Raw genomic sequence first — 23,839 nt, forward strand, 5'->3', positions numbered from 1 at the left:
GCGCGCTGGTTGGCTCTGCGGGCTGTCAATCATTTAGCCGCAAAACCCGATTGGTTCGCTTTGCTGTCGATCAAGGGCGGGTTTAGGCGGCGCTGGGTCTTGATTGGTCGGCGAGCGGGGCGGGGGCGGCGCGCCCTCGCCCTGCCGCGCGTGCGCACCACGGGGAACTCGGCGCCGCGCATGCGCGCTCCGCCCTTCTTCCCCTCCCCTACCGCCCCAACATGGCGCCGCCCATGGCGGCCGCCGCCGTCTCCCTGTCCCTGCTCCTGCTCCTCCTCCGCCGCCGCCGCCGCCGCCGCCGCCGCCGCCTCGCGCTCCTGCGCCGCCTCCGCCTGCTGCTGCTGCGCCGCCGCCGCCTCTCCGCGCTGCGCCTCGCCCTGCTGCCCGCCCGCCGCGCCTCCCCCGAGGCCCCGCCGTGGCGGCGGCGCGGCCGCGTGTGGAGCCGCCGCCGCAGCTCCGCGTTCTGGGCCACGGTGCGGGAGAAGGCGCTGGGCGGCCGCGAGTGGAGCGAGCGCTTCCGCCTGCTGCCGGCCACGTTCGACGCGCTGGTGTCGCGGCTGGGCGCGGCCATCGGCCGGCGGGACACGGCCATGCGGCGCGCCGTGCCCGCCGAGGTGCGCCTGGCGCTCACGCTGTGCCGCCTGGGCGCCGCCACCGAGTACCGGGCGCTGGAGGCCACCTTCGGCGTGTCCCGCAGCTCCGTCTGCAAAATCCTGCGCGACGTCTGCGGCGCCGTGGTGGCCATCCTGGGCGGGCGGCAGCAGGACGAGGAGGAGGAGGAGGAGGAGGAGGAGGAGGAGGAAGGGCTGGGGGCCCTGGGGACGAGGCTGCACCTGCCCCGGGACCCGCAGAGCCTGGCGGGGCACTGGGGGCAGCGCTCGGGGCTGGCCTGGGGCACGCCGCAGCCGGAGGATTCCGGGGAAAGCTTGAGCGTTCCGCAGGCTCCCGAGCCAAAATCGCAGCTCCTGGGGCCGGGATGCCGAAATGCAGAGGGTTCCGGCATGGAATCCCAGATTCCGGAGGGTTCCGGCATGAAATCCCAGATTCCGGAGGGTTCCGGGATGAAATCCCAAATCTGCACGGATTCCGACCCAAAGTCACAGCTCTTGGGGCCGGGATGCCGAAATGCAGAGGGTTCCGGCATGAAATCCCAAATTCTGGAGCGTTCCGAGCCAAAATCGCAGCTCCTGGGGCCGGGATGCCGAAATGCAGAGGGTTCCGGCATGGAATCCCAGATTCCGGAGGGTCCCGAGCCAAAGTCCCAAATCTGCACGGATTCCGACCCAAAATCGCAGCTCTTGGGGCCGGGATGCCGAAATGCACCAGATTCCAGCCCGAAATTCCGCATCTCGACAGGTTCTGACCCAAACTCCCAAATCTTGATGGATTCTGACCCAAACTCGCAGCTCTTGGGGCCAAAATCCCAAAACCCAGCGGATTCCAGCACAACATTCCGAACCTCAACGGGTTCCAACCCCAAATCCCAAATCCCGACGGATCCTGGGTCAGAGTCCCCAGTCCCGGCGGATTTTGGCCCAAAATCCCAAATCCTGGCGGGAATTCCCGGCAGGAGCGGCAGGAGGAGGAAAACCCCGTTGGGAAACGCCCGGAAACCCCAAAAACCGGGAAATTCCAGCCGGGAAACGCCCGGGAACGACGGAAACGCCCCAAAATCGCCGGGAACGCCTCAAATCCCCCGGGAGAACTCGGGAATTGCGGCCAAAAAACCCCGGAATTCGGACGTTCCGGGGGAAAACTCACGGATTTCAGCAGGAGCCGCCGGGCGCTCCCAAAACCCGTCAGGAAACGCCGGAATATTCGGGGAAAACGCTGGAGTTTTGGGGGGAAACGCCCGAATTCCACCGGGAAACTCCAGCATCTCGCTGGGGAACGCCCAGATTTGGTTGGAAAACTCCCCAAACCCCCGGATTCCCCCGGGAAACTCCCGAAATCCCCGAATTCCCCCGGAGCTCCCCCGAATCCCCGCGGAGCCGGCGCGGATCCCGCCCCTCCCGCCGTCCCCGGATTCCCCGGGATTCCCGGGATTCCCGGGATTCCCGGCCCCCCTGCCCCGCCTGGCCGGGGTCCTGGCCCGGCTGCGGGTCCCGATCCGCGCCCCCGCCGCGGGCCCGGCCGGCGCCTATCGCGACAGTCGCGACGGGGGCGGGGCGGGGCACGCGCTGACGCTGCAGGCCACGGTGGACGCGCGCGGCTGCCTCTGGAACGTGGAATTCCAGCGGCCGGGAACCGGCGTCCGCCGCTCGGCGCTCTTCCGCCGGCTGCAGCGGCGCTGGGACCGCGGGAACGACGCGGGGGGAAGCGGGAATAACAACGGGAACAACGGGAACAACGGGAATAACGTGGGGGGAAACGGGAAAAACCGGGGGGGAAACGGGAATAACGGGAACAACGGGAACAACGGGGGGGGAAACGGGAAAAATGCGGGGGGAAACGGGAATAACGGGGGGGGAAACGGGAAAAATGCAGGGGGAAACGGGAATAACGGGGGGGAAAACGGGAACAACGGGGATTCTGGGGGGGGAATCGGGAATTTCGGGGGGAAAATCGGGAATCTCGGGGGTTCCGGGGGGAGAAAAGGGGATTTTGGGGGGGAAGACGGGGATTCTGCAGGAAAAACGGGGAATTCTTGGGGGAAGACCGGGAATTTGGGGGGGGGGAAGGGGAATTTCAGGGGTTGCAGGGGGAAATCCGAGAGTTTCCACGGGAATTCCGGGAATTTTGATGGGAAAGCCACGAGTTTCGCCAGGAATTTCAGGGGTTCTGCTGGAAAATTGGGGAATATTGCTGGGAATTCAGGAAATTCCGCTGGAAATCCCGGGAATCCCGCTGGAAATCCTGGGAATGCCGCTGGAAATGTGGGAAATCTCGGGAATATTGATGGAAAATTGGGGAATTTCAGTGGAAATTGGGGAAATCGCGGGAATACAGCTGGAAATTCGGGGAATCCTGCTGGAAATCCGGGGAATGCCACTGGAAATTGGGGAAATCCTGGGAATATTGATGTAAATCCCGGGAATATTAATGGAAATCCCAGGAATATTGCTGGAACTTCGGGGAATGCCTCTGGCAATGCGGGAAATCCCGGGAATACTGCTGGAAATTCGGGGAATCCCGCTGGAAACCCCGGGGATATTGCTGGAAACCCCGGGAATGCCGGTGGCAATGCGGGAAACCCCGGGAATGCCGGTGGAAATCCGGGGAAAGCCGGTGGAGATCCCGGGAATGCCGCGGGAAATTGGGGAAATCCCGGGAATATTGCTGGAAATCCCGGGAATTGCGCTGGACATCCCGGGGATATTGCTGGAAACCCCGGGAACGCCGGTGGCGATCTCGGGAACGCCGGTGGCGGTGCCGTGGACGCCGGTGGCGATCCCGGGAATGCCGGTGGCGATCCCGGGAATGCCGGTGGCGATCCCGGGAACGCCGGTGGCGATCCCGGGAATGCCGGTGGCGATCCCGGGAATGCCGGTGGCGGTGCCGTGAACGCCGGTGGCGATGCCGGGAACGCCGGTGGCGATCCCGGTAATGCCGGTGGCGATCCCGGGAACGCCGGTGGCGATCCCGGCAATGCCGGTGGCGGTGCCGTGAACGCCGGTGGCGATCCCGGTAATGCCGGTGGCGATCCCGGGAACGCCGGTGGCGATCCCGGCAATGCCGGTGGCGGTGCCGTGAACGCCGGTGGCGATCCCGGTAATGCCGGTGGCGGTGCCGTGAACGCCGGTGGCGATGCCGTGGACACCGGTGGCGATGCCGCGGACTCCCGGCCGCCGCCCGCCCTCCGCCCGTATTTCCTGGGCTCGCCGCGGGACCCGCTGCTGCCGTGGCTGCTGCGGCCGTTCCGGGAGGGGGAGGGGCGGGCGGAGGGGGAGGGGCGGGCGGTGGGGGAGGGCCGCTTCAACCGGGGCGCGGCGCTGGCGGCGCGGGGGGCGCGGGGGGCGCTGCGGCGGCTGCGGGGCCGCTGGCGCTGCCTGGGCCAGCGCAACGACACCGAGCTGCGCTTCCTGCCCACGCTGCTGCTCAGCTGCGTCCTGCTGCACAACCTGTGCCAGCTGCGCGGCGACCCCCTGCCCCCCGGGACCCCCGGCACCCCCGAGAGCCCCGGCACCCCCGAGAGCCCCGGCTCGCCCGGCTCCGGTTCCCTTTTCCCCGATTTCTGCCCCGGTCCCGGCCCCGCCAGCCCCCCCGGGGACACCGAGGAGGGCAGGAGGCTCCGGGCGGCCGTGGCGGCCGCGCTGGAGGCGTGAGCACCCCGAATTTGGGGGGATTGTGGGGGTCTCAGATGGATTTTGGGGGTCTCAGATGGATTGTGAGGGGGATTTTGGGGGTTTCAGATGGATTTTTGGGGGTCCCAGATGGATTGTGAGGGGGATTTTGGGGGTCTCCGATGGATTTTGGGGGTCTCAGATGGATTTTGGGGGGGATTTGGAGGGTCTCAGACGGATTGTGAGGGGGATTTTGGGGGTCTCCGATGGATTTTGGGGGTCTCAGATGGATTGTGAGGGGGATTTTGGGGGTCTCAGAGGGATTTTTGGGGGGATTTTGGGGGTCTCAGATGGATTTTGGGGGTCTCAGATGGATTGTGAGGGGGATTTTGGGGGTCTCAGAGGGATTTGGGGGGTGTCAGAGGATCCAGTGAATAAAATTCGGAGACTGCCAAGTGTCTGGAATGGATTTTTGGGGGTCCCGAGGCGGATTTTTGGGGGTCCCGGGATGATTCTGGGTCCTGCTGCACAACCTGCGCCAGCTCCGCGGGAGATCCCCGAGTGGGGGGCACGCCCCGGATTGGGTCGGGGGTCCCGAATTGGGTCGGGGGTCCCTCAGACGTACTCGCGGCCGCTGGGGGGGCCCTTGGCGGGGGTCTGGGCCCGGGGGTACCCCCTCTTTGCCGCCCCTCCGCCGCCGCGGCTGCAGCAGGACGAGGCCAGGAGGGACCCCCCGAGCAGCGCCAGCAACGAGCCCGCCCAGCCCAGGAAGAGCGCGGAGCCGAACTCGAACCTGGCGGGGGAAAACGGGGAGAGAAACGTCCGAAACCCCCCCAAAAATGTCCCAAAATGGCAAAAAACCCGATGGAAATAGCCCCAAATATCCCAAAATAACCCAAAATACCCCAAATTAACCCAAAATCCGGCCCCGCCCAGCCCAGGAAGAGCGCGGAGCCGAACTCGAACCTGACGAGGGAAAACGGGGAGAGAAACGTCCGAAACCCCCCCCAAAAATATCCCAAAATGGCAAAAAACCCGATGGAAATAGCCCCAAATATCCCAAATGAACCCAAAATATCCCAAATGAACCCAAAATACCCGGCCCCGCCCAGCCCAGGAAGAGCGCGGAGCCGAACTCGAACCTGGCGGGGGAAAACGGGGAGAGAAACGTCCGAAACCCCCCAAAAATATCCCAAAATGGTAAAAAACCCGATGGAAATAGCCCCAAATATCCCAAATTAACCCAAAATATCCCAAATGAACCCAAAATATCCCAAATGAACCCAAAATCCGGCCCCGCCCAGCCCAGGAAGAGCGCGGAGCCGAACTCGAACCTGGCGGGGGAAAACGGGGAGAGAAACGTCCGAAACCCCCCAAAAATGTCCCAAAATGGCAAAAAACCCGATGGAAATAGCCCCAAATATCCCAAATGAACCCAAAATATCCCAAATGAACCCAAAATATCCCAAATGAACCCAAAACATCCCAAATGAACCCAAAATCCGGCCCCGCCCAGCCCAGGAAGAGCGCGGAGCCGAACTCGAACCTGGCGAGGGAATGTAGGGTCAGAGAGCCCCGAAATGCCAAAAAAAAAAAAATCCCAAAATGCCCCAAAATGACAAAAAACACGCTCGAAATAGCACAAAAGATCCTGAAATTAACCCAAATTCTCCCAGAATGAACCCAAAATATCCCAAAATAGCAAAAAAGCGGACCCAAATAACCCAAACTATCCTGAAATTAACACAAAATGATCCCAAAATAGGAAAAAAATGGCTCAAAATAGCCCAGATTAACCCAGAATTAACCAAAAATATCCCGAAATTGACCCAAATTAACCCAAAATCGTCCCAAGGAACCCGAAATCTGCTCTCAATAATCCAAAACCACCCGGGACCCCCCGAAACGGCCCCAAATCGCCCCAAAGCAGCCGCCCCAAAGCCCCCAAAGCCCCCAAACCCCAAAATGCCTCAAAATTCCCCCAAAATTCCCCCAAAGCCTGAAAAAATCATCCTGAAATCCATAAAAATCGCCCCAAAATCCCTAGAAATCGCCCCAAAATGCCCCAAACCGGCCCCCTAGAACCCCAAAATCCCCAAAGCACCCAAATCCCCCGAAATCTCCCCAAATCCTCCCTCCAAGTGAAAACCCCACCCCAGAATCGTCCCTAAAATCCATAAAAATCACCTTAAAATCCATTAAAAACTGTAAAAAAACATTCAAGTCACCCCAATACGACAGCCCAAAAACCCCCAAACCCCAAAACCACCAAACACGCCGGGTTTCACCCCAAAACCCCCCTCAGAATCCAAACCCCACCAAACAAAAAATTCCACAAAAATCACCGAAAAATTACAATCCCTTTAAAATCCACCAAAATCGCCCTAAACGCCACCAAAACGGCCCCAAAACGGCCCCAAAACGGCGCCCCCAAACCCCCCCGGACCCTAAAAACTCCCAAACCCCCAAACCCGTCGGATTTCACCCCAAAATCCCCCCCCCCCGAAATCCAAAACCCGGTCGAAAAATCGCCTTGCAACCCACAAAAATCGCCACAAAACTCCACAAAAACCGGCCGAAAATCGACCAAAACCGCCCCAAAACGGAGCCCCCGAAATCCCCCAGGCTCCCCAAAACCCCGGGGGGCCCAAAACCGCCGGGTTTCACCCCAAATTTGCGCTCACTTGTAGTTGACGGGCACCGAGGCGTCGTAGAAGCTGGTGGCGATCCTGTGGCCGTACCAGGAGCAGGCGACGAGCGCCAGCAGCCCTGGGGAGCCCCAAAAGCGCTGAAATCACCCCAAAAACCCGGGGGGCACCCCGGAACTGGGGAGCCCCAAAAGCGCTGAAATCACCCCAAAAACCCGGGGGGCACCCCGGAACTGGGGAGCCCCAAAAGCGCTGAAATCACCCCAAAAACCCGGGGGGCAAGGGGGACCCCGGAACTGGGGAGCCCCAAAAGCGCTGAAATCGCCCCAAAAACCCGGGGGACACCCCGGAACTGGGGAGCCCCAAAAGCGCTGAAATCACCCCAAAAACCCCGGGGGGCACCCCGGAACTGGGGAGCCCCAAAAGCGCTGAAATCACCCCAAAAACCCGGGGGGCACCCCGGAACTGGGGAGCCCCAAAAGCGCTGAAATCACCCCAAAAACCCCGGGGGGCACCCCGGAACTGGGGAGCCCCAAAAGCGCTGAAATCACCCCAAAAACCCCGGGGGGCACCCCGGAACTGGGGAGCCCCAAAAGCGCTGAAATCACCCCAAAAACCCCGGGGGGCGAGGGGGACCCCGGAACTGGGGAGCCCCAAAAGCGCTGAAATCACCCCAAAAACCCGGGGGGCACCCCGGAACTGGGGAGCCCCAAAAGCGCTGAAATCACCCCAAAAACCCGGGGGGCACCCCGGAACTGGGGGGCTGGGGGGATGGGGGATTTGGGGGAAAATGGGGGATTTGGGGGAAATTGGGATTTGGGGGGGAAAAAATGGGAATTTGGGGTGAAAAATGGGGGATTGGGGGGGGGAAATGGGAATTTGGGGGAAAATGGGCGATTTGGGGGAAATGGGGGGAATTTGGAGGGGAAAAATGGGAATTTGGGGTGAAAAATGGGGAATTTGGGGGGGAATGTGGGGGATTTGGGGGGAAAAATGGGGGTTTTGGGGGGGAAATGGGAATTTTGGGGAAAATGGGATTTTGGGGGGGAAATGGGGAATTTGGGGGGGAAAATGGGAATTTGGGGTGAAAATGGGGGTTTAAGGGGAAAATTGGGGGTTTGAGGGCGCAAAAATGGGGAATTTGGGGGGGAAATGGGGGCTTTGGGGTGAAAAAGGGATTTGGGGTGAAAATGGGGGTTTTGGAGTGGAAATTGGGATTTTGGGGTGGAAACTGGGATTTGTGGGGGGAAATGGGGATTTGGGGTGAAAAATGGGGATTTTGGGTGAAAAATGGGATTTTGGGTGAAAAATGGGGATTTTGGTGCTCCCAATTTGGATTCGGGGTCCTAAACACGGATTTTTTTTTTTTTTAATTTTTTTTTTTTCCTTTTCCCCCAAATTGTTTTTTTTTTTTTAAGCTCTAAAATGAGAAGTTTTGGAACCCGGGGGGTTTTGGGGGGTCCCAAACCCATTTTCAGGGGTTCCGAGTCGATTTTGGGGGGTCCCGAACCCATTTTCAGGTTTCTTGAACCCATTTTCGGGGGGCCCAACCCCATTTTTGGGGGTCCTGAACCCATTTTCGGGTTTCCTGCACCAATTTTCGGGGGTCCCGAACCCATTTTTGGGGGGCCCAAACCCATTTTTGAGGGCCCAGGGGGGGTTTCTGGGGGTCCCAAACCCATTTTCGGGGGTCCTGAACCCATTTTTGAGGGTCCAGGGGGGGGTTCTGGTGGTCCCGAACCCATTTTCGGGGGGCCCAAACCCATTTTTGGGGCCCAGGGGGGGTTTCTGGGGGTCCCGAACCCATTTTCGGGGGTCCCAAACCCATTTTCGGGGGTCCCGAACCCATTTTTGAGGGTCCAGTGGGGGTTTCTGGGGGTCCCAAACCCATTTTCGGGGGTCCCGAACCGATTTTTGGGGGCCCAGGGGGGGTTTCTGGGGGTCCCAAACCCATTTTCGGGGGTGCCGAACCCATTTTTGAGGGCCCAGGGGGGGTTTCTGGGGGTCCCAAACCCATTTTCGGGGGTCCCGAACCCATTTTTGAGGGCCCGGGGGGGGGTTTCTGGGGGTCCCGAACCCATTTTCGGGGGTCCCAAACCCATTTTCGGGGGTCCCGAACCCATTTTTGAGGGCCCAGGGGGGTTTCTGGGGGTCCCGAACCCATTTTTGAGGGCCCGGGGAGGGTTTCTGGGGGTCCCGAACCCATTTTCGGGGGTCCCGAACCCATTTTTGGGGGCCCAGGGGGGGTTTCTGGGGGTCCCAAACCCATTTTTGGGGGTCCTGAACCCATTTTTGGGGGGTCCTGAACACGTCTCTGAGGGTCCCATACCCATTTTCGGGGGTCCCGAACCCATTTTCGGGGGTCCTGAACCCATTTTTGAGGGCCCAGTGGGGGTTTCTGGGGGTCCCGAACCCATTTTCGGGGGTCCCAAACCCATTTTCGGGGGTCCCAAACCCATTTTTGGGGGCTCAGGGGGGATTTCTGGGGGTCCCGAACCCATTTTCGGGGGTCCCGAACCCATTTTTGGGGGTCCCGAACCCATTTTTGAGGGCCCAGTGGGGGTTTCTGGGGTCCCAAACCCATTTTCGGGGGTCCCGAACCCATTTTTGAGGGCCCGGGGAGGGTTTCTGGGGGTCCCGAACCCATTTTCGGGGGTCCCGAACCCATTTTTGGGGGTCCTGAACCCATTTTGGGGGTCCCGAACCCATTTTTGAGGGTCCAGTGGGGGTTTTCTGGGGGTCCCAAACCCATTTTCGGGGGTCCCGAACCCATTTTTGAGGGCCCGGGGAGGGTTTCTGGGGGTCCCAAACCCATTTTCGGGGGTCCCGAACCCATTTTTGGGGGTCCTGAACCCATTTTGGGGGGTCCTGAACACGTCTCTGAGGGTCCCAAACCCATTTTCGGGGGTCCCAAACCCATTTTCGGGGGTCCCTCTCACCTGCGAGCATGAACATGGCCCCCCCCGCGCCGGCCACCGCGGCTTTCTTGCGGGGGTCGTCGCCCCCGCAGCGCGTGCACTTCATCCCCGCCACGGCCGCGCCCAGCGCCAGCGGGCCCAGGACCCCCGCGACCACCATGAGCGCCCGGGTGGCCTGCAGGTGAGCTGGGGGGGACGGGGGGGTCACCAGGGGGTCCCGGGGGGGTCACCAGGGGGTCCTGGGGGGTTTAGGGGGGTCCTGAGGGGGTTTGGGGGGGATTTGGGGGATTTGGGGGGTCCTGGAGGGGTTTGGGGGGGATTTGGGGGGTCCCAGGTGAGCTGCAGGTGAGCTGGGGGGTCACCAAGGGGTCCTGGGGGGTTTTGGGGGGTCCTGGAGGGGTTTAGGGGAGTCTTGTGGGGTTTGGGGGGGTTTGGGGGGTCCTGGAGGGGTTTCGGGGGTCACCAGGGGGTCCTGGGGGTTTGGGGGGGTCCTGAGGGGGTTTGGGGGGTCCTGGGGGGTTTTGGGGGGGTCCTGAGGGGGTTTGGGGGGATTTGGGGGGTCCTGAGGGGGTTTGGGGGGGTTTTGGGGGGTCCTGGAGGGGTTTGGGGGGGATTTGGGGGGTCCTGGGGGGTTTTGGGGGGTCCTGAGGGGGTTTGGGGGGATTTGGGGGGATTTGGGGGGATTTGGGGGGTCCCAGGTGGGCTGCAGGTGACCTGGGGCACATGGGGGTCACAGCGCGGTCCCGGGTTGGATTCTGGGGGTCCCGGGGCGTTGCCGGCCACTCCCTGGGCGGGGCGGGGGTGGCACCGGGGGACACTCGGTGACACCGGGGGACACTCGGGGACACCGGGGGACACTCGGTGGCACCGGGGGACACTCGGTGACATTCGGGGACACTCGGGGACACCGGGGGACACTCGGGGACATTCGGGGACACTCGGTGGCACCGGGGGACACTCGGTGACATTCGGGGACACTCGGGGACATTCGGGGACACTCGGGGACACCGGGGGACACTCGGGGACATTCGGGGACACTTGGGGACATTCAGGGACACTCGGTGACAGCTGGGGACACTCGGTGACATTCGGGGACACTCGGGGACATTCGGGGACACTCGGTGGCACCGGGGGACACTCGGTGACACCGGGGGACACTCGGTGACATTCGGGGACACTCGGTGACACCGGGGGACACTCGGGGACATTCGGGGACACTCGGGGACAGTTGGGGACACTCGGGGACATTCGGGGACACTCGGTGACACCGGGGGACACTCGGGGACATTCGGGGACACTCGGTGGCCGTTGGTGGCCGTTGGTGGCAGTTGGTGGCAGTTGGGGACACTCCGGTGCCTTTATGGCCACCAGGGCGACCTTTGGCCACGGCCACGCCCCGAAACCGGGAGGGGACAGGGAGGGGACAGGGAGGGGACAGGGAGGGGACAGTGACAGTGACACAGGGACAGTGTCACAGGGACAGTGACACAGGGACAGGGACACAGGGACAGGGACAGAGGGACAGTGACACAGGGACAGGGAGGGGACAGTGACAGTGACAGTGACACAGTGACAGTGACACAGGGACAGGGACACAGGGACAGGGACAGGGACACAGGGACAGTGACAGTGACAGGGACACAGGGACAGGGACACAGGGACAGGGACAGGGACAGTGACACAGTGACAGGGACACAGTGACAGTGACACAGGGACAGGGAGGGGACAGGGACACAGGGACAGTGACACAGTGACAGTGACACAGGGACAGGGACACAGGGACAGGGACACAGGGACAGTGACACAGGGACAGGGACAGGGAGGGGACAGGGAGGGGACAGGGACAGGGAGGGGACAGTGACAGTGACACAGGGACAGGGACACAGGGACAGGGACACAGGGACAGGGACACAGGGACAGGGAGGGGACAGTGACACAGTGACAGTGACACAGGGACAGTGACAGTGACACAGTGACAGTGACACAGTGACAGGGACACAGGGACAGGGACACAGGGACAGTGACACAGTGACAGTGACACAGGGACAGTGACAAAGGGACAGGGACACAGGGACAGGGACACAGTGACAGTGACACAGGGACAGTGACAAAGGGACAGGGACACAGGGACAGGGACACAGTGACAGTGACACAGGGACAGGGACACAGGGACCGCGCCATTCCCACCACTGGAGCTGCCTCGAGCCCCCAGTGTCCCCAACACCACGAATGTCCCCGGTGTCCCCGGTGTCCCCAAACCCCAGGTGTCCCTGATGTCCTCAGTGTCCCCAGTGTCCTCAGTGTCCCCAGTGTCCTCAGTGTCCCCAGTGTCCCTGTCACACCCCAGTGTCCCCGGTGTCCCCAAACCCCAGGTGTCCCTGATGTCCTCAGTGTCCCCAGTGTCCCAGTGTCACTGTCACACCCTGGTGTCCTGGTGTCCCAGTGTCCCCATGTCCCCGTGTCCCCATGTCCCGGTGTCCCCGTGTCCCGGTGTCCCCGGTGTCCTGGTGTCCCTGTCAGTCCCAGTGACCCCGTGTCCCCATGTCCCGGTATCCCCAGTATCCCCGGTGTCCCCGGTGTCCCCGGTGTCCCGGTGTCCCGGTGTCACCTGGCAGGGCCAGCAGGGACGCGTGTGTCCTGCACTGCAGCTGCCCGGTGCTGCTGCTGGCGCAGCTCATCCACAGCCCCTGCGCGGTCGCCACGGCCGTGATGATGCTGTCCCCCGCGAACGACGACACCTCCCACTGCGGCAGCGCCGTGGCCACCAGCAGCGCGGCCCAGCCGGCCCCGGCCAGCGCCAGCCCCAGCGCCTGCAGCCCCCCGTGCGCCATCGCCGGACCTGCGGGGGTCATCGATCGGTATTGATCGGTTATCGATCAGTTATCGATTGATATTGGTAATCAATACATCCCTATCAATACCCTATCAATACCCTATAGACACCCCATGGGTCCCAGCCGGCCCCGGCCAGCGCCAGCCCCAGCGCCTGCAGCCCCCCGTGCGCCATCGCCGGACCTGCGGGGGTTATCGATCGGTATTGATCGGTTATCGATCAGTTATTTATAGGTATTGGTAATCAATACATCACTATTGGTACCCTATAGACACCCCATGGGTCCCAGCTGGCCCCGGCCCCAGCGCCTGCAGCCCCCCGTGCGCCATTGCCGGGCCTGCAGGGGTTATCGATCACTATTGATCGCTTATTGATCAGTTATTGATAGGTATTGGTAATCAATACATGCCTACCGATACCCTATTGATACCCTATTGATCCCAGCCGGCCCCGGCCCCAGCGCCTGCAGCCCCCCGTGCGCCATCGCCAGGCCTGCAGGGGTTATCAATCACTATTGATCAGTTATCAGTCGGTATTGGTAATCAATAGATCCCTATCGATCCCCTATCGATCCCCTATCGATCCCCTATCGATCGCCTATCGATCGCCTATCGATCCCCTATTGATCCCCTATCGATCCCCTATCGATCGCCTATCAATCCCCTGTCGATCGCCTATTGATCCCCTATCGATCGCCTATCGATCCCCTATTGATACCCTATCGATACCCTATCGATCGCCTATCGATCCCCTATTGATCCCCTATCGATCGCCTATCAATCCCCTATCGATCGCCTATTGATCCCCTATCGATCGCCTATCGATCCCCTATTGATACCCTATCGATACCCTATCGATCGCCTATCGATCCCCTATCGATCGCCTATGGGCTCCCACAGGCACCTGGGGATGCTGTACGGTCACCTCCGGGTTGGTATTGATCCTCTATCGATCCCCTATTGATCCCAGATCGATCACCTACAGCCCCTCCCCAGCCCCTATCGATCCCCAATGCATCCCCAATCGATCCCCTATCGATACCCGATCGATCCCCCATCGATCCCCAATCGATCTCCCGTCAATGCCCTATAGCCCCCAATGGATCACCAACTGATCAATCCCTGATCAATCCCCCTCCGTCCCCTACAGATCCGCTATTGATCACCATCCAATCCCCCCTCGATCCCCAATCAACTCCCCATAGCTCCCCTATTGATCCCCTATTGATCCTCCATAGGCCCCATAGCTCCCCTATTGATCCCATACTGATCCCCCATCGATCCCCAATCGATCCCCGAACAATCTCCGATCAATCCCCCGTCGATTGATCCCCGATAGCTCCGTTATTGATCCGGGATCGCTCCCCCATAGACCCCCTACAGATCCCCCATCAATCCCTGATCAATCCCCGATCGATCCCTTGATTGATCCCCGATCGATCCCCGATAGCTGTCTATTGATCCGGGATCGCTCCCCCATAGACCCCCATCAATCCCCGATCGATCCCCCTCGATCGATCCCCGATCGATCCCCGATTGCTGTCTATTGATCCGGGATCGCTCGCCCATGGACCTCCCTCGATCGATCCCTGATCAATCCCCAATCGATCCCCTATCGATATCCGATCGATCCCCCATCGATCTCCCATCAATGCCCTATAGCCCCCAATGGATCACCAACTGATCAATCGCTGATCAATCCCCCTCCATCCCCTACAGATCCGCTATTGATCACCATCCAATCCCCCCTCGATCCCCAATCAACTCCCCATAGCTCCCCTATTGATCCCCTATTGATCCTCCATAGGCCCCATAGCTCCCCTATTGATCCCATACTGATCCCCCATCGATCCCAAATCGATCCCCGAACAATCTCCGATCAATCCCCCGTTGATCGATCCCCGATAGCTCCGTTATTGATCCGGGATCGCTCCCCTATAGACCCCCTACAGATCCCCCATCAATCCCTGATCAATCCCTCCTCGATCGTCGATCGATCCCCGATAGCTGTCTATTGATCTGGGATCGCTCCCCCATGGACCCCCCTCGATCGATCCCCGATCAATCCCCGATCAATCCCCAATCGATCCCCCTTGATCGATCCCCGATCGATCCCCGAGAGCTGCCCATTGATCCAGGATCGCTGCCCCATGGACCCCCCTCGATCGATCCCCGATCGATCCCCGATCGATCCCTTGATTGATCCCCGATCGATCCCTGATAGCTGCGCTATTGATCCGGGATCGCTCCCCCATAGACCCCCATCAATCCCCGATCGATCCCCCTCGATCGATCCCCGATCGATCCCCAATAGCTGTCTATTGATCCGGGATCGCTGCCCCATGGACCCCCCTTGATCGATCCCCGATCAATCCCCGATCAATCCCCCTCGATCGATCCCCGTTCGATCCCCGATAGCTGTCTATTGATCCGGGATCGCTCGCCCATGGACCCCCCTCGATCAATCCCTGATCAATCCCCAATCGATCCCCAATCGATTGATCCCCGATCGATCCCCGATAGCTGTCTATTGATCCGGGATCGCTCGCCCATGGACCCCCCCTCGATCGATCCCCGATCGATCCCCGATCGATCCCCGAGAGCTGCCCATTGATCCGGGATCGCTGCCCTATGGACCCCCCTCGATCGATCCTCGATCGATCCCCGATCGATCCCCGAGAGCTGCCCATTGATCCGGGATCGCTGCCCCATGGACCCCCCTCGATCGATCCCCGATCAATCCCCGATCAATCCCCGATCGATCCCCCTTGATCGATCCCCGATCGATCCCCGATAGCTGCCCATTGATCCGGGATCGCTCCCCCATGGACCCCCATCAATCCCCGATCGATCCCCGATCGATCCCCGAGAGCTGCCCATTGATCTGGGATCGCTCCCCCATGGACCTCCATCAATCCCCGATCAATCCCCGATCGATCCCCGAGAGCTGTCTATTGATCCGGGATCGCTCCCCCATGGACCCCCCTCGATCGATCCCCGATCAATCCCTGATCGATCCCTGATCGATCCCCGAGAGCTGTCTATTGATCCGGGATTGCTGCCCCATGGACCCCCCTTGATCGATCCCCGATCAATCCCCGATCGATCCCCGATCGATCCCCGATCGATCGATCCCCGATAGCTGCCCATTGATCCGGGATCGCTGCCCCCATGGACCCCCCTCGATTGATCCCCGATCGATCGATCCCCGATAGCTGCCCATTGATCCGGGATCGCTGCCCCATGGACCCCCTTCGATCGATCCCTGATCGATCCCCGATCGATCGATCCCCGATAGCTGCCCATTGATCCGGGATCGCTGCCCCAAGGACCCCCCTCGATCAATCCCCGATCGATCGATCCCCGATAGCTGCCCATTGATCCGGGATCGCTGCCCCATGGACCCCCCTCGATTGATCCCCGATCGATCGATCCCCGATAGCTGTCTATTGATCCGGGATCGCTGCCCCGCTCACCTCCGGGCCCGGCGGCGGCTCCAGGTGGGGTCGGGGCAGGGTGGGGGGGGGCAAAGGTGAGCGCACCTGTTCATAACGGCCGCTGACGTCACCGCTGACGTCACCGCCCCGCCCGGGGGGGGGCGCGCGGGTGACAAAGGCGACAATAAAGGGGGGGGAGGGGCGGGGGGGGAGGGGGGTTCAAGGGTCAGGGGTGGGGCGGGGACACGCCCGGGGGGGGGGAGGGGAGCGGTGGGGGAGGGCTCGGGGGAAATCCGGGAGGGATTTGGGGGCTCCTGGGGGGGCTTGGGGCGAACTGTGGGGATTTTGGGGGATTTGGGGCGAATTGTGGGGATTTTGGGGGATTTTGGGGAGATTTGGGGTGAATTGTGGGGGATTTTGGGGGGGTTTTGGGTGAATTGTGGGGATTTTGGGGGGGTTTTTGGGGGGATTTGGGGTGAATTGCGGGGATTTTGGGGGGATTTTGGGGGATTTGGGGTGAATTGTGGGGATTTTGGGGGGATTTTGGGGTGAATTGTGGGGATTTGGGGGGATTTTGGGGTGAATTGTGGGGATTTTGGGGGTCCTGGGGGGGTTTTGGGGGGATTTGGGGTGAACTGTGGGGATTTTGGGGGGATTTGGGGCGAATTGTGGGGATTTTGGGGGGATTTGGGGGGGATTTGGGGTGAATTGTGGGGATTTGGGGGGGATTTGGGGTGAATTGTGGGGATTTTGGGGGGATTTTGGGGTGAATTGTGGGGATTTGGGGGGATTTTGGGGTGAATTGTGGGGATTTTGGGGGTCCTGGGGGGTTTTGGGGGGATTTGGGGTGAATTGTGGGGATTTTGGGGGTCCTGGGGGGGATTTGGGGGGGATTTGGGGTGAATTGGGGGATTTTGGGGGACTTGTGGTGACTTTGTGGGGATTTAAGGGGATTTTGGGGGGATTTCGGGTGAATTGTGGGGATTTCGGGGGTCCTGGGGGGGGTTTTGGGGGGATTTGAGGTGAATTATGGGGATTTGTGGTGACTTTGTGGGGATTTAAGGGGATTTTGGGGGAATTTTGGGGGGATTTGGGGTAAATTATGGGGATTTTGGGGGAATTTGTGGGGTTTTTAGGGGATTTTGGGGGATTTGGGGTGAATTATGGGGATTTTGGGGGATTTTGTGGGGATTTCGGGGATCCTGGGGGGGATTTCGGGGGGATTTGGGGCAAATTATGGGGATTTTGGGGGATTTGTGGGGGTCCTGGGGGGGATTTTGGGGGGATTTGGGGTGAATTTTGGGGATTTAAGGGGATTTTGGGGGTCCTGGTGGGGATTTGGGGTGAATTATGGGGGTTTTGGGGGATTTGTGAGGATTTGGGGTGTCCTGGGGGGATTTTGGTGGGGGTTTGAGGTGAATTCAGGGGATTTGGGGGGGATTTTCGGAGATTCGTGGGGTTTTGGGGGGTTTTGGGGGGATTTGGGGTTCGTTTTGGGGATTTTAAGGGTGTTGGGACCGGATTTGGGCGGGTTTTAGGGGATTTCGGGGGGCCGGGGGGATTTGGGGTGTCCCCAGGAGGGTTTAGGCGGTGTCCACGTGGGTTTGGGGGGTGCCAGATGGGTTTTTTGGGGGTCTCAGGTGAATTCTGGGGGTCCCAGGTGGGGTTTTTGGGGTCCCCAGGTGAATTTTGGGGGTCCCAGGTGAATTTGGGGGTCCCAGGTGAATTTTGAGGTCCCCAGGTGGGTTTTTTGAGGTCCCAGGTGGGTTTTTTGGGTTCCCCAGGTGAATTGGGGGTCCCATGTGGGGTTTTTTGGGGTCCCCAGGCGAAATTTGGGGGTCCCAGGTGGGGTTTTTTTGGGGTCCCCAGGTGAATTTGGGGGTCCCAGGTGAATTTTGGGGTCCCCAGGTGATTTCTGGGGGTCCCAGGTGGGTTTTTTGGGGTCCCCAGGTGAATTTTGGGGGTCTCAGGTGGGTTTTTTTGAGGTCCCAGGTGAGTTTTTTTGGGGGTCCCAGGTGAATTTTGGGTACCCAGGTGATTTCTGGGGGTCCCAGGTGGGTTTTTTGGGGTCCCCAGGTGAATTTTGGGGGTCTCAGGTGGGTTTTTTGAGGTCCCAGGTGAGTTTTTTGGGGGTCCCAGGTGAATTTTGGGGGTCCCCGGTGAATTTTGGGGGTCTCAGGTGGGTTTTTTGGGGTCCCCAGGTGAATTTTGGGGGTCTCAGGTGGGTTTTTTGAGGTCCCAGGTGAGTTTTTTGGGTGTCCCAGGTGAATTTTGGGTCCCCAGGTGAATTCTGGGTCCCCAGGTGAATTTTGGGGTCCCCAGGTGAATTTTGGGGGTCCCAGGTGGGTTTTTGGGGGTCCCCAGGTGAAATTTTGGGGTCCCCAGGTGAATTTTGGGGGTCCCAGGTGAATTTTGGGGTCCCCAGGTGAAATTTTGGGGTCCCCAGGTGATTTCTGGGGTCTCCCTCCCCCCTCCCCGGCCCAATCAAAGCCAAACCCAGGCGATGACGTCACCCGAGAACCGCCCGGCCACGCCCCCGGCGCTGATTGACACGAGCTGAACGAGGTGGGCGTGGCTAAGCGTGAAACCCCGCCCACTGACGTCACCGGCGCCACGGCGGCCCCGCCGGGAACGAAACAGAAACCGAAAATTTGGGGGGATTTTGGGACCCCCCGGGACCCCCCAAACCCCACCGGGACCCCCAAAATCCCTTCAGGACCCCCCAAATCCCCCCCGGGACCCCCCAAAATCCCTCAGGACCCCCCAAATTCCCCCCGGACCCCCCAAATTCCCCCACGACCCCCCAAATCCCCCCCAGACCCCCCAAAATCCCTTCAGGAACCCCCAAATTCCCTCAGGACCCCCCAAATTCCCCCTGGACCCCCCAAATTCCGTCAGGACCCCCCAAATTCCTCCGGGACCCCCCAAATTCTCTCTGGAATCCCCAAAATCCCTTCAGGACCCCCTAAAATCCCTCAGGACCCCCCAAATCCCCCCGGGACCCCCCAAATCCCCCCTGGACCCCCCAAATCCCCCTGGACCTCCCAAATTCCCCCCGGGACCCCCCAAATTCCCTCTGGAATCCCCAAATTCCCCCCGGGACCCCCCAAATTCCCCAAATTCCCCCCAAAAACTCCGAGGCCCCTCGAGGTCTCAAGGCCACCGCGGTGTCCCTTTATTTGGGGGTGTCTCCAAGCCCGGGGGTGGCACCTGGGGGGGCCTCCAGGTGTGCCCAGGTGTGCCCAGGTGTGTTCAGGTGTGCCCAGGTGTGCCCAGGTGTGTCCAGGTGTGCCCAGGTGTGTTCAGGTGTGCCCAGGTGTGCCCAGGTGTGTCCAGGTGTGCCCAGGTGTGTCCAGGTGTGTTCAGGTGCGCCCAGGTGTGCCCAGGGTCTCTCAGGGCTGTCACACCCCAGTAAGATCCCATTAAAACCCCATTAAAATCCCATTTTCCCACATTTCCGTGTCCCGAGGCCGCTCCAGCTCTGTCCCACGCCGTGCCCAGGTGCGCCCAGGTGCGCCCAGGTGTGCCCAGGTGTGCCCAGGTGTGTTCAGGTGTGCCCAGGTGTGCCCAGGTGTGCCCAGGGTCTCTCAGGGCTGTCACACCACATTAAAATCCCATTAAAATCCCATTTTCCCACATTTCGGTGTCCCGAGGCCGCTCCAGCTCTGTCCCACGCCGTGCCCAGGTGCGCCCAGGTGTGCCCAGGTGTGCCCAGGTGTGCCCAGGTGTGCTCAGGTGTGCCCAGGTGTGTTCAGGTGTGCCCAGGTGCGCCCAGGGTCTCTCAGGGCTGTCACACCCCAGTAAAATCCCATTTTCCCACATTTCCGTGTCCCGAGGCCGCTCCAGCTCTGTCCCACGCCGTGCCCAGGTGTGCCCAGGTGTGCCCAGATGTGCCCAGCTGTGTCCAGGTGTGCCCAGGTGTGCCCAGGGTCTCTCAGGGCTGTCACACCCCATTAAAATCCCATTAAAATCCCATTTTCCCACATTTCGGTGTCCCGAGGCCGCTCCAGCTCTGTCCCACGCCGTGCCCAGGTGCGCCCAGGTGCGCCCAGGTGTGCCCAGGTGTGCCCAGGTGTGCTCAGGTGTGCCCAGGTGTGTTCAGGTGTGCCCAGGTGCGCCCAGGGTCTCTCAGGGCTGTCACACCCCAGTAAAATCCCATTTTCCCACATTTCCGTGTCCCGAGGCCGCTCCAGCTCTGTCCCACGCCGTGCCCAGGTGTGCCCAGGTGTGCCCAGATGTGCCCAGCTGTGTCCAGGTGTGCCCAGGTGTGCCCAGGGTCTCTCAGGGCTGTCACACCCCATTAAAATCCCATTAAAATCCCATTTTCCCCACATTTCCGTGTCCCGAGGCCGCTCCAGCTCTGTCCCACGCCGTGCCCAGGTGTGCCCAGGTGTGCCCAGATGTGCCCAGCTGTGTCCAGGTGTGCCCAGGTGTGCCCAGGGTCTCTCAGGGCTGTCACACCCCATTAAAATCCCATTAAAATCCCATTTTCCCACATTTCGGTGTCCCGAGGCCGTTCCAGCTCTGTCCCACGCCGTGCCCAGGTGTGCCCAGGTGTGCCCAGGTGTGCTCAGGTGTGCCCAGGTGTGCCCAGGTGCGCCCAGGGTCTCTCAGGGCTGTCACACCCCAGTAAGATCCCATTAAAACCCCATTAAAATCCCATTTTCCCACATTTCGGTGTCCCGAGGCTGCTCCAGCTCTGTCCCACGCCGTGCCCAGGTGTGCCCAGGTGTGCCCAGGTGTGCCCAGGTGCGCCCAGGTGTGCCCAGGTGCGCCCAGGTGCGTCACTGCTCCAGCATGAGCTCGCAGGCGCGGGCCAGCTCGGCCAGGCGCCGCCGGGCGTAGTCCAGCCGGTTCAGCGCCAGCTGGCAGCTCTTGCGCGCCGCGTAGCTCGAGCCCTCGTGGGGCTGGCCTGTGGCCACCTGCGCAGGTGAGAGACACACCTGAGGGGTGAAATACACCTGGGGGACCCCAAAACCCCCCCTAAACCTCACCTGGGATCCCCAAACAACCCGAAATCCCATCTGGGACACCCCAAATCCCCAATGGAACATCGCTAAAAACTCACCTGGAGTGGCCTAGACTCACCTGGGCAGGTGAGAGACACACCTGAGGCGCTGAGATACACCTGGGGGACCCAAAACCCCCCCGAATCCCACCTGGGACCCCCAAAACCCCCAAAATCCCACCTGGGAGCACCCAAAACTCACCTGGGACACCTGAAAATCCCAAAATCCCACCTGGGGCCACCCAAACCCCACCTGGGACACCTGAAAATCCCCCAAAATCCCACCTGGGACACCCCAAACCCCACCTGGGGCCACCCAAACCCCACCTGGGACACCTGAAAATCCCCAAAATCCCACCTGGGGCCACCCAAACCCCACCTGGGACGTCCCAAACCCCACCTGGGACATCCCAAACCCCACCTGGGACGTCCCAAACCCCACCTGGGACATCCCAAACCCCACCTGGGACCACCCAAACCCCACCTGGGACACCCCAAAACCCCCAAAATCCCACCTGGGGCCACCCAAACCTCACCTGGGACATCCCAAACCCCACCTGAGACACCCCTAAAGCCCCCAAACCCCAACTGGGACACTCCAAAACTCACCTGAGGCCACCCAAACCCCACCTGGGGCCACCCAAACCCCACCTGGGACACCCCAAACCCCACCTGAGACATCCCAAACCCCACCTGGGACACCCCAAACCCCACCTGGGACACCCCAAAAGCCCCCAAACCCCACCTGGGACACCCCAAACCCCACCTGGGACACCCCAAAAGCCCCCAAACCCCACCTGGGGAGCTCCCCAGGCCTCACCTGGGTCAGGTAGCGGATCTGGGCCGAGAGCTCCGCCTCCACCTTGGCCACGGCGGCGCCGAACTGGGCGGCCTGGCGGTCCAGGTGTCGCTCCTGGGGCTTCTCCTTGGACAGCTCCAGGATCACCAAACCTGGGGGGCACACCTGGGTCACACCTGGGCACACCTGGGGGCACCTGGGGCACAGCTGAGGGCACCTGGGCACACCTGGGTACACATGGGTCACACCTGGGCACACCTGGGGGCACCTGGGCACACCTGGATGTACCTGAGTCACACCTGGGCACACCTGGGCACACCTGGACACACATGGGTCACACCTGGGGGCACCTGGATGTACCTGAGTCACACCTGGGGGCAGCTGGGTCACACCTGGGCACACCTGGGGCTCACCTGGGGGCACCTGGGGCACATCTGAGGGCACCTGGGTACACCTGGATGTACCTGAGTCACACCTGGGCACACCTGGGCACACCTGGGGGCACCTGGGGCTCACCTGGATACACATGGGTCACACCTGGGCACACCTGGGGCACACCAGAGGGGGCCTGGCACACCTGAGTCACACCTGAGTCATACCTGGGCACACCTGGGGCACACCTGGACATACCTGAGTCACACCTGAGTCACACCTGGGCACACCTGGGCACACCCCTGTGACCCCTCCCCGCGACCTCTGACCCCATTCCAGCCTCTCCCATTGGCTCCTTGGAGGTCACCTGGGCATTGACCACGCCCCTTGAGAGACCACACCCCCGTAAACCCCACCCATCAAGCCCCGCCCCTTTTATCCCCGCCCCCACTGACCCACCATCACCATGGCAACCCAAGCCCCGCCCACCCCGAACCCGGAAGTGCCCCCCCCAAACACCGCGGCCCCTCCCCCTCCCGCCGCGCCCCTCCCCCTCCGCGCAAGCCCCGCCCTTTCCCGGAGGCCCCGCCCACCCGCGCTTTGCAGGGAGGCGCCGATTTCGCGCTCCAGCTCCTCCAGCGCCCGCAGCCGCTCGTTCGCCACCCCGAACCCCGCCATGCCGCCCGCGCCGCTTCCGCCTTTTCCCGGCTCCCTTCCGGTTCCTTTCACCAATGGCAGCGCGGGGTTTCCGTCACGTGACGGGAAGCGCCCGCCAGGGGCCGCTCTGGGCGGAACTCAGTGGTGGCGCCTCGCCCCCTCCAGCGGCCGCTCTGCGTCGTCTCAGTGGTTTTGGGTCCTCCAAGGTTCCTTAGCGTCACAAAACCGTCCAAAATCCACCCCAAACCGTCCGGAATCGCCTCAGAATCACTCCCGGCCCCCTCAGAAGCGTTTATCCACCACAAAGCCCCCACAGCGCCCCTCATACTCAACTCCGGAGGGAGGAGGGGAACGCGCTCGAGGGGGATTTGGGAGGCATTTTATTCCATTTATTCAGGCCACGCCCCTCGCTGTCTTTTTGGATCTGGTTTTCCCCAGGCCACGCCCCTCACTGATTTTCCAGCGCCGCTTTCCTCCGGGCCACGCCCCCACTCAATTTTAAAGCCTGATTTTAATGAAGACCACGCCCGCTAATTACCATATACACGCCCCCTTCCACCAGGCCACGCCTTTTAATTTAAATTTTGGCGCCGCACCCTTAGCCCCGCCCACTCCCCCCTCACGCAGGCCCCGCCCCGCTTTTTCCCGCGCTGTGACGTCATCGGAGCGCGCCGGGGAAGAAGCGGCGGCCATGGCGGCGGTGGCGGCGCCGCGGGCCCCTCCGGCCGCGCCGCTGCTCGAGGCGCTCTCGGCGCTCTCGGCGCTGCCCCCGCACCGCGGGGCCATCCCCGGGCTCGTCCGGGGCCTCCGCGACAGCGCCGGGACCCAGGTACCGGCCGGGGAGGGGATCCCCCCCCTCACGGCGGGGCCGCCCCGCCTCAGGCAGCGCGGGTTCCCCTCGGGGGTTACCGGGGAAAAGGGGATCGCCTCAGGGAGAGGGAACAC

At 61.5% G+C, this 23,839-nt stretch overlaps 2 protein-coding genes across 3 annotated transcripts in view; both read right to left on the reverse strand.

Annotated features, from left to right (window-relative positions):
* The window catches only part of LOC137465714 (mediator of RNA polymerase II transcription subunit 11-like), an 89,882-nt gene extending 66,814 nt beyond the window's left edge, over positions 1 to 23,068 (reverse strand). Inside the window, exons 1-3 of one of the 2 annotated variants that reach the window (XM_068177760.1) lie at positions 22,831 to 23,068; positions 21,887 to 22,017; positions 20,814 to 20,980 (exon numbers count right to left, since the gene is read on the reverse strand). In XM_068177760.1, the coding sequence (XP_068033861.1) occupies positions 20,843 to 20,980; positions 21,887 to 22,017; positions 22,831 to 22,915 (354 nt within the window). In that variant the 5' untranslated portion in view covers positions 22,916 to 23,068 and the 3' untranslated portion in view covers positions 20,814 to 20,842. Of the gene's footprint in view, positions 1 to 20,786; positions 20,981 to 21,886; positions 22,018 to 22,830 lie in introns of those variants that run through there. The other variant, XM_068177759.1, reaches the window with a different exon arrangement.
* Positions 4,801 to 18,590, reverse strand: LOC137465715 (claudin-7-like). Its single transcript, XM_068177761.1, has 6 exons — positions 18,572 to 18,590; positions 16,098 to 16,163; positions 12,398 to 12,628; positions 9,811 to 9,975; positions 6,908 to 6,992; positions 4,801 to 5,016 (listed from the first exon to the last, which is right to left on the reverse strand). The coding sequence occupies exons 3-6, from the start codon at positions 12,618 to 12,620 to the stop codon at positions 4,839 to 4,841; spliced, it is 651 nt and encodes a 216-aa protein (XP_068033862.1). The 5' UTR covers positions 12,621 to 12,628; positions 16,098 to 16,163; positions 18,572 to 18,590; the 3' UTR covers positions 4,801 to 4,838.
* Positions 23,069 to 23,839: the final 771 nt, after the last annotated feature.

Source organism: Anomalospiza imberbis, unplaced genomic scaffold (genome assembly GCF_031753505.1).
Source record: "Anomalospiza imberbis isolate Cuckoo-Finch-1a 21T00152 unplaced genomic scaffold, ASM3175350v1 scaffold_105, whole genome shotgun sequence".
Classification (NCBI taxonomy): Eukaryota; Metazoa; Chordata; class Aves; order Passeriformes; family Viduidae; genus Anomalospiza; species Anomalospiza imberbis.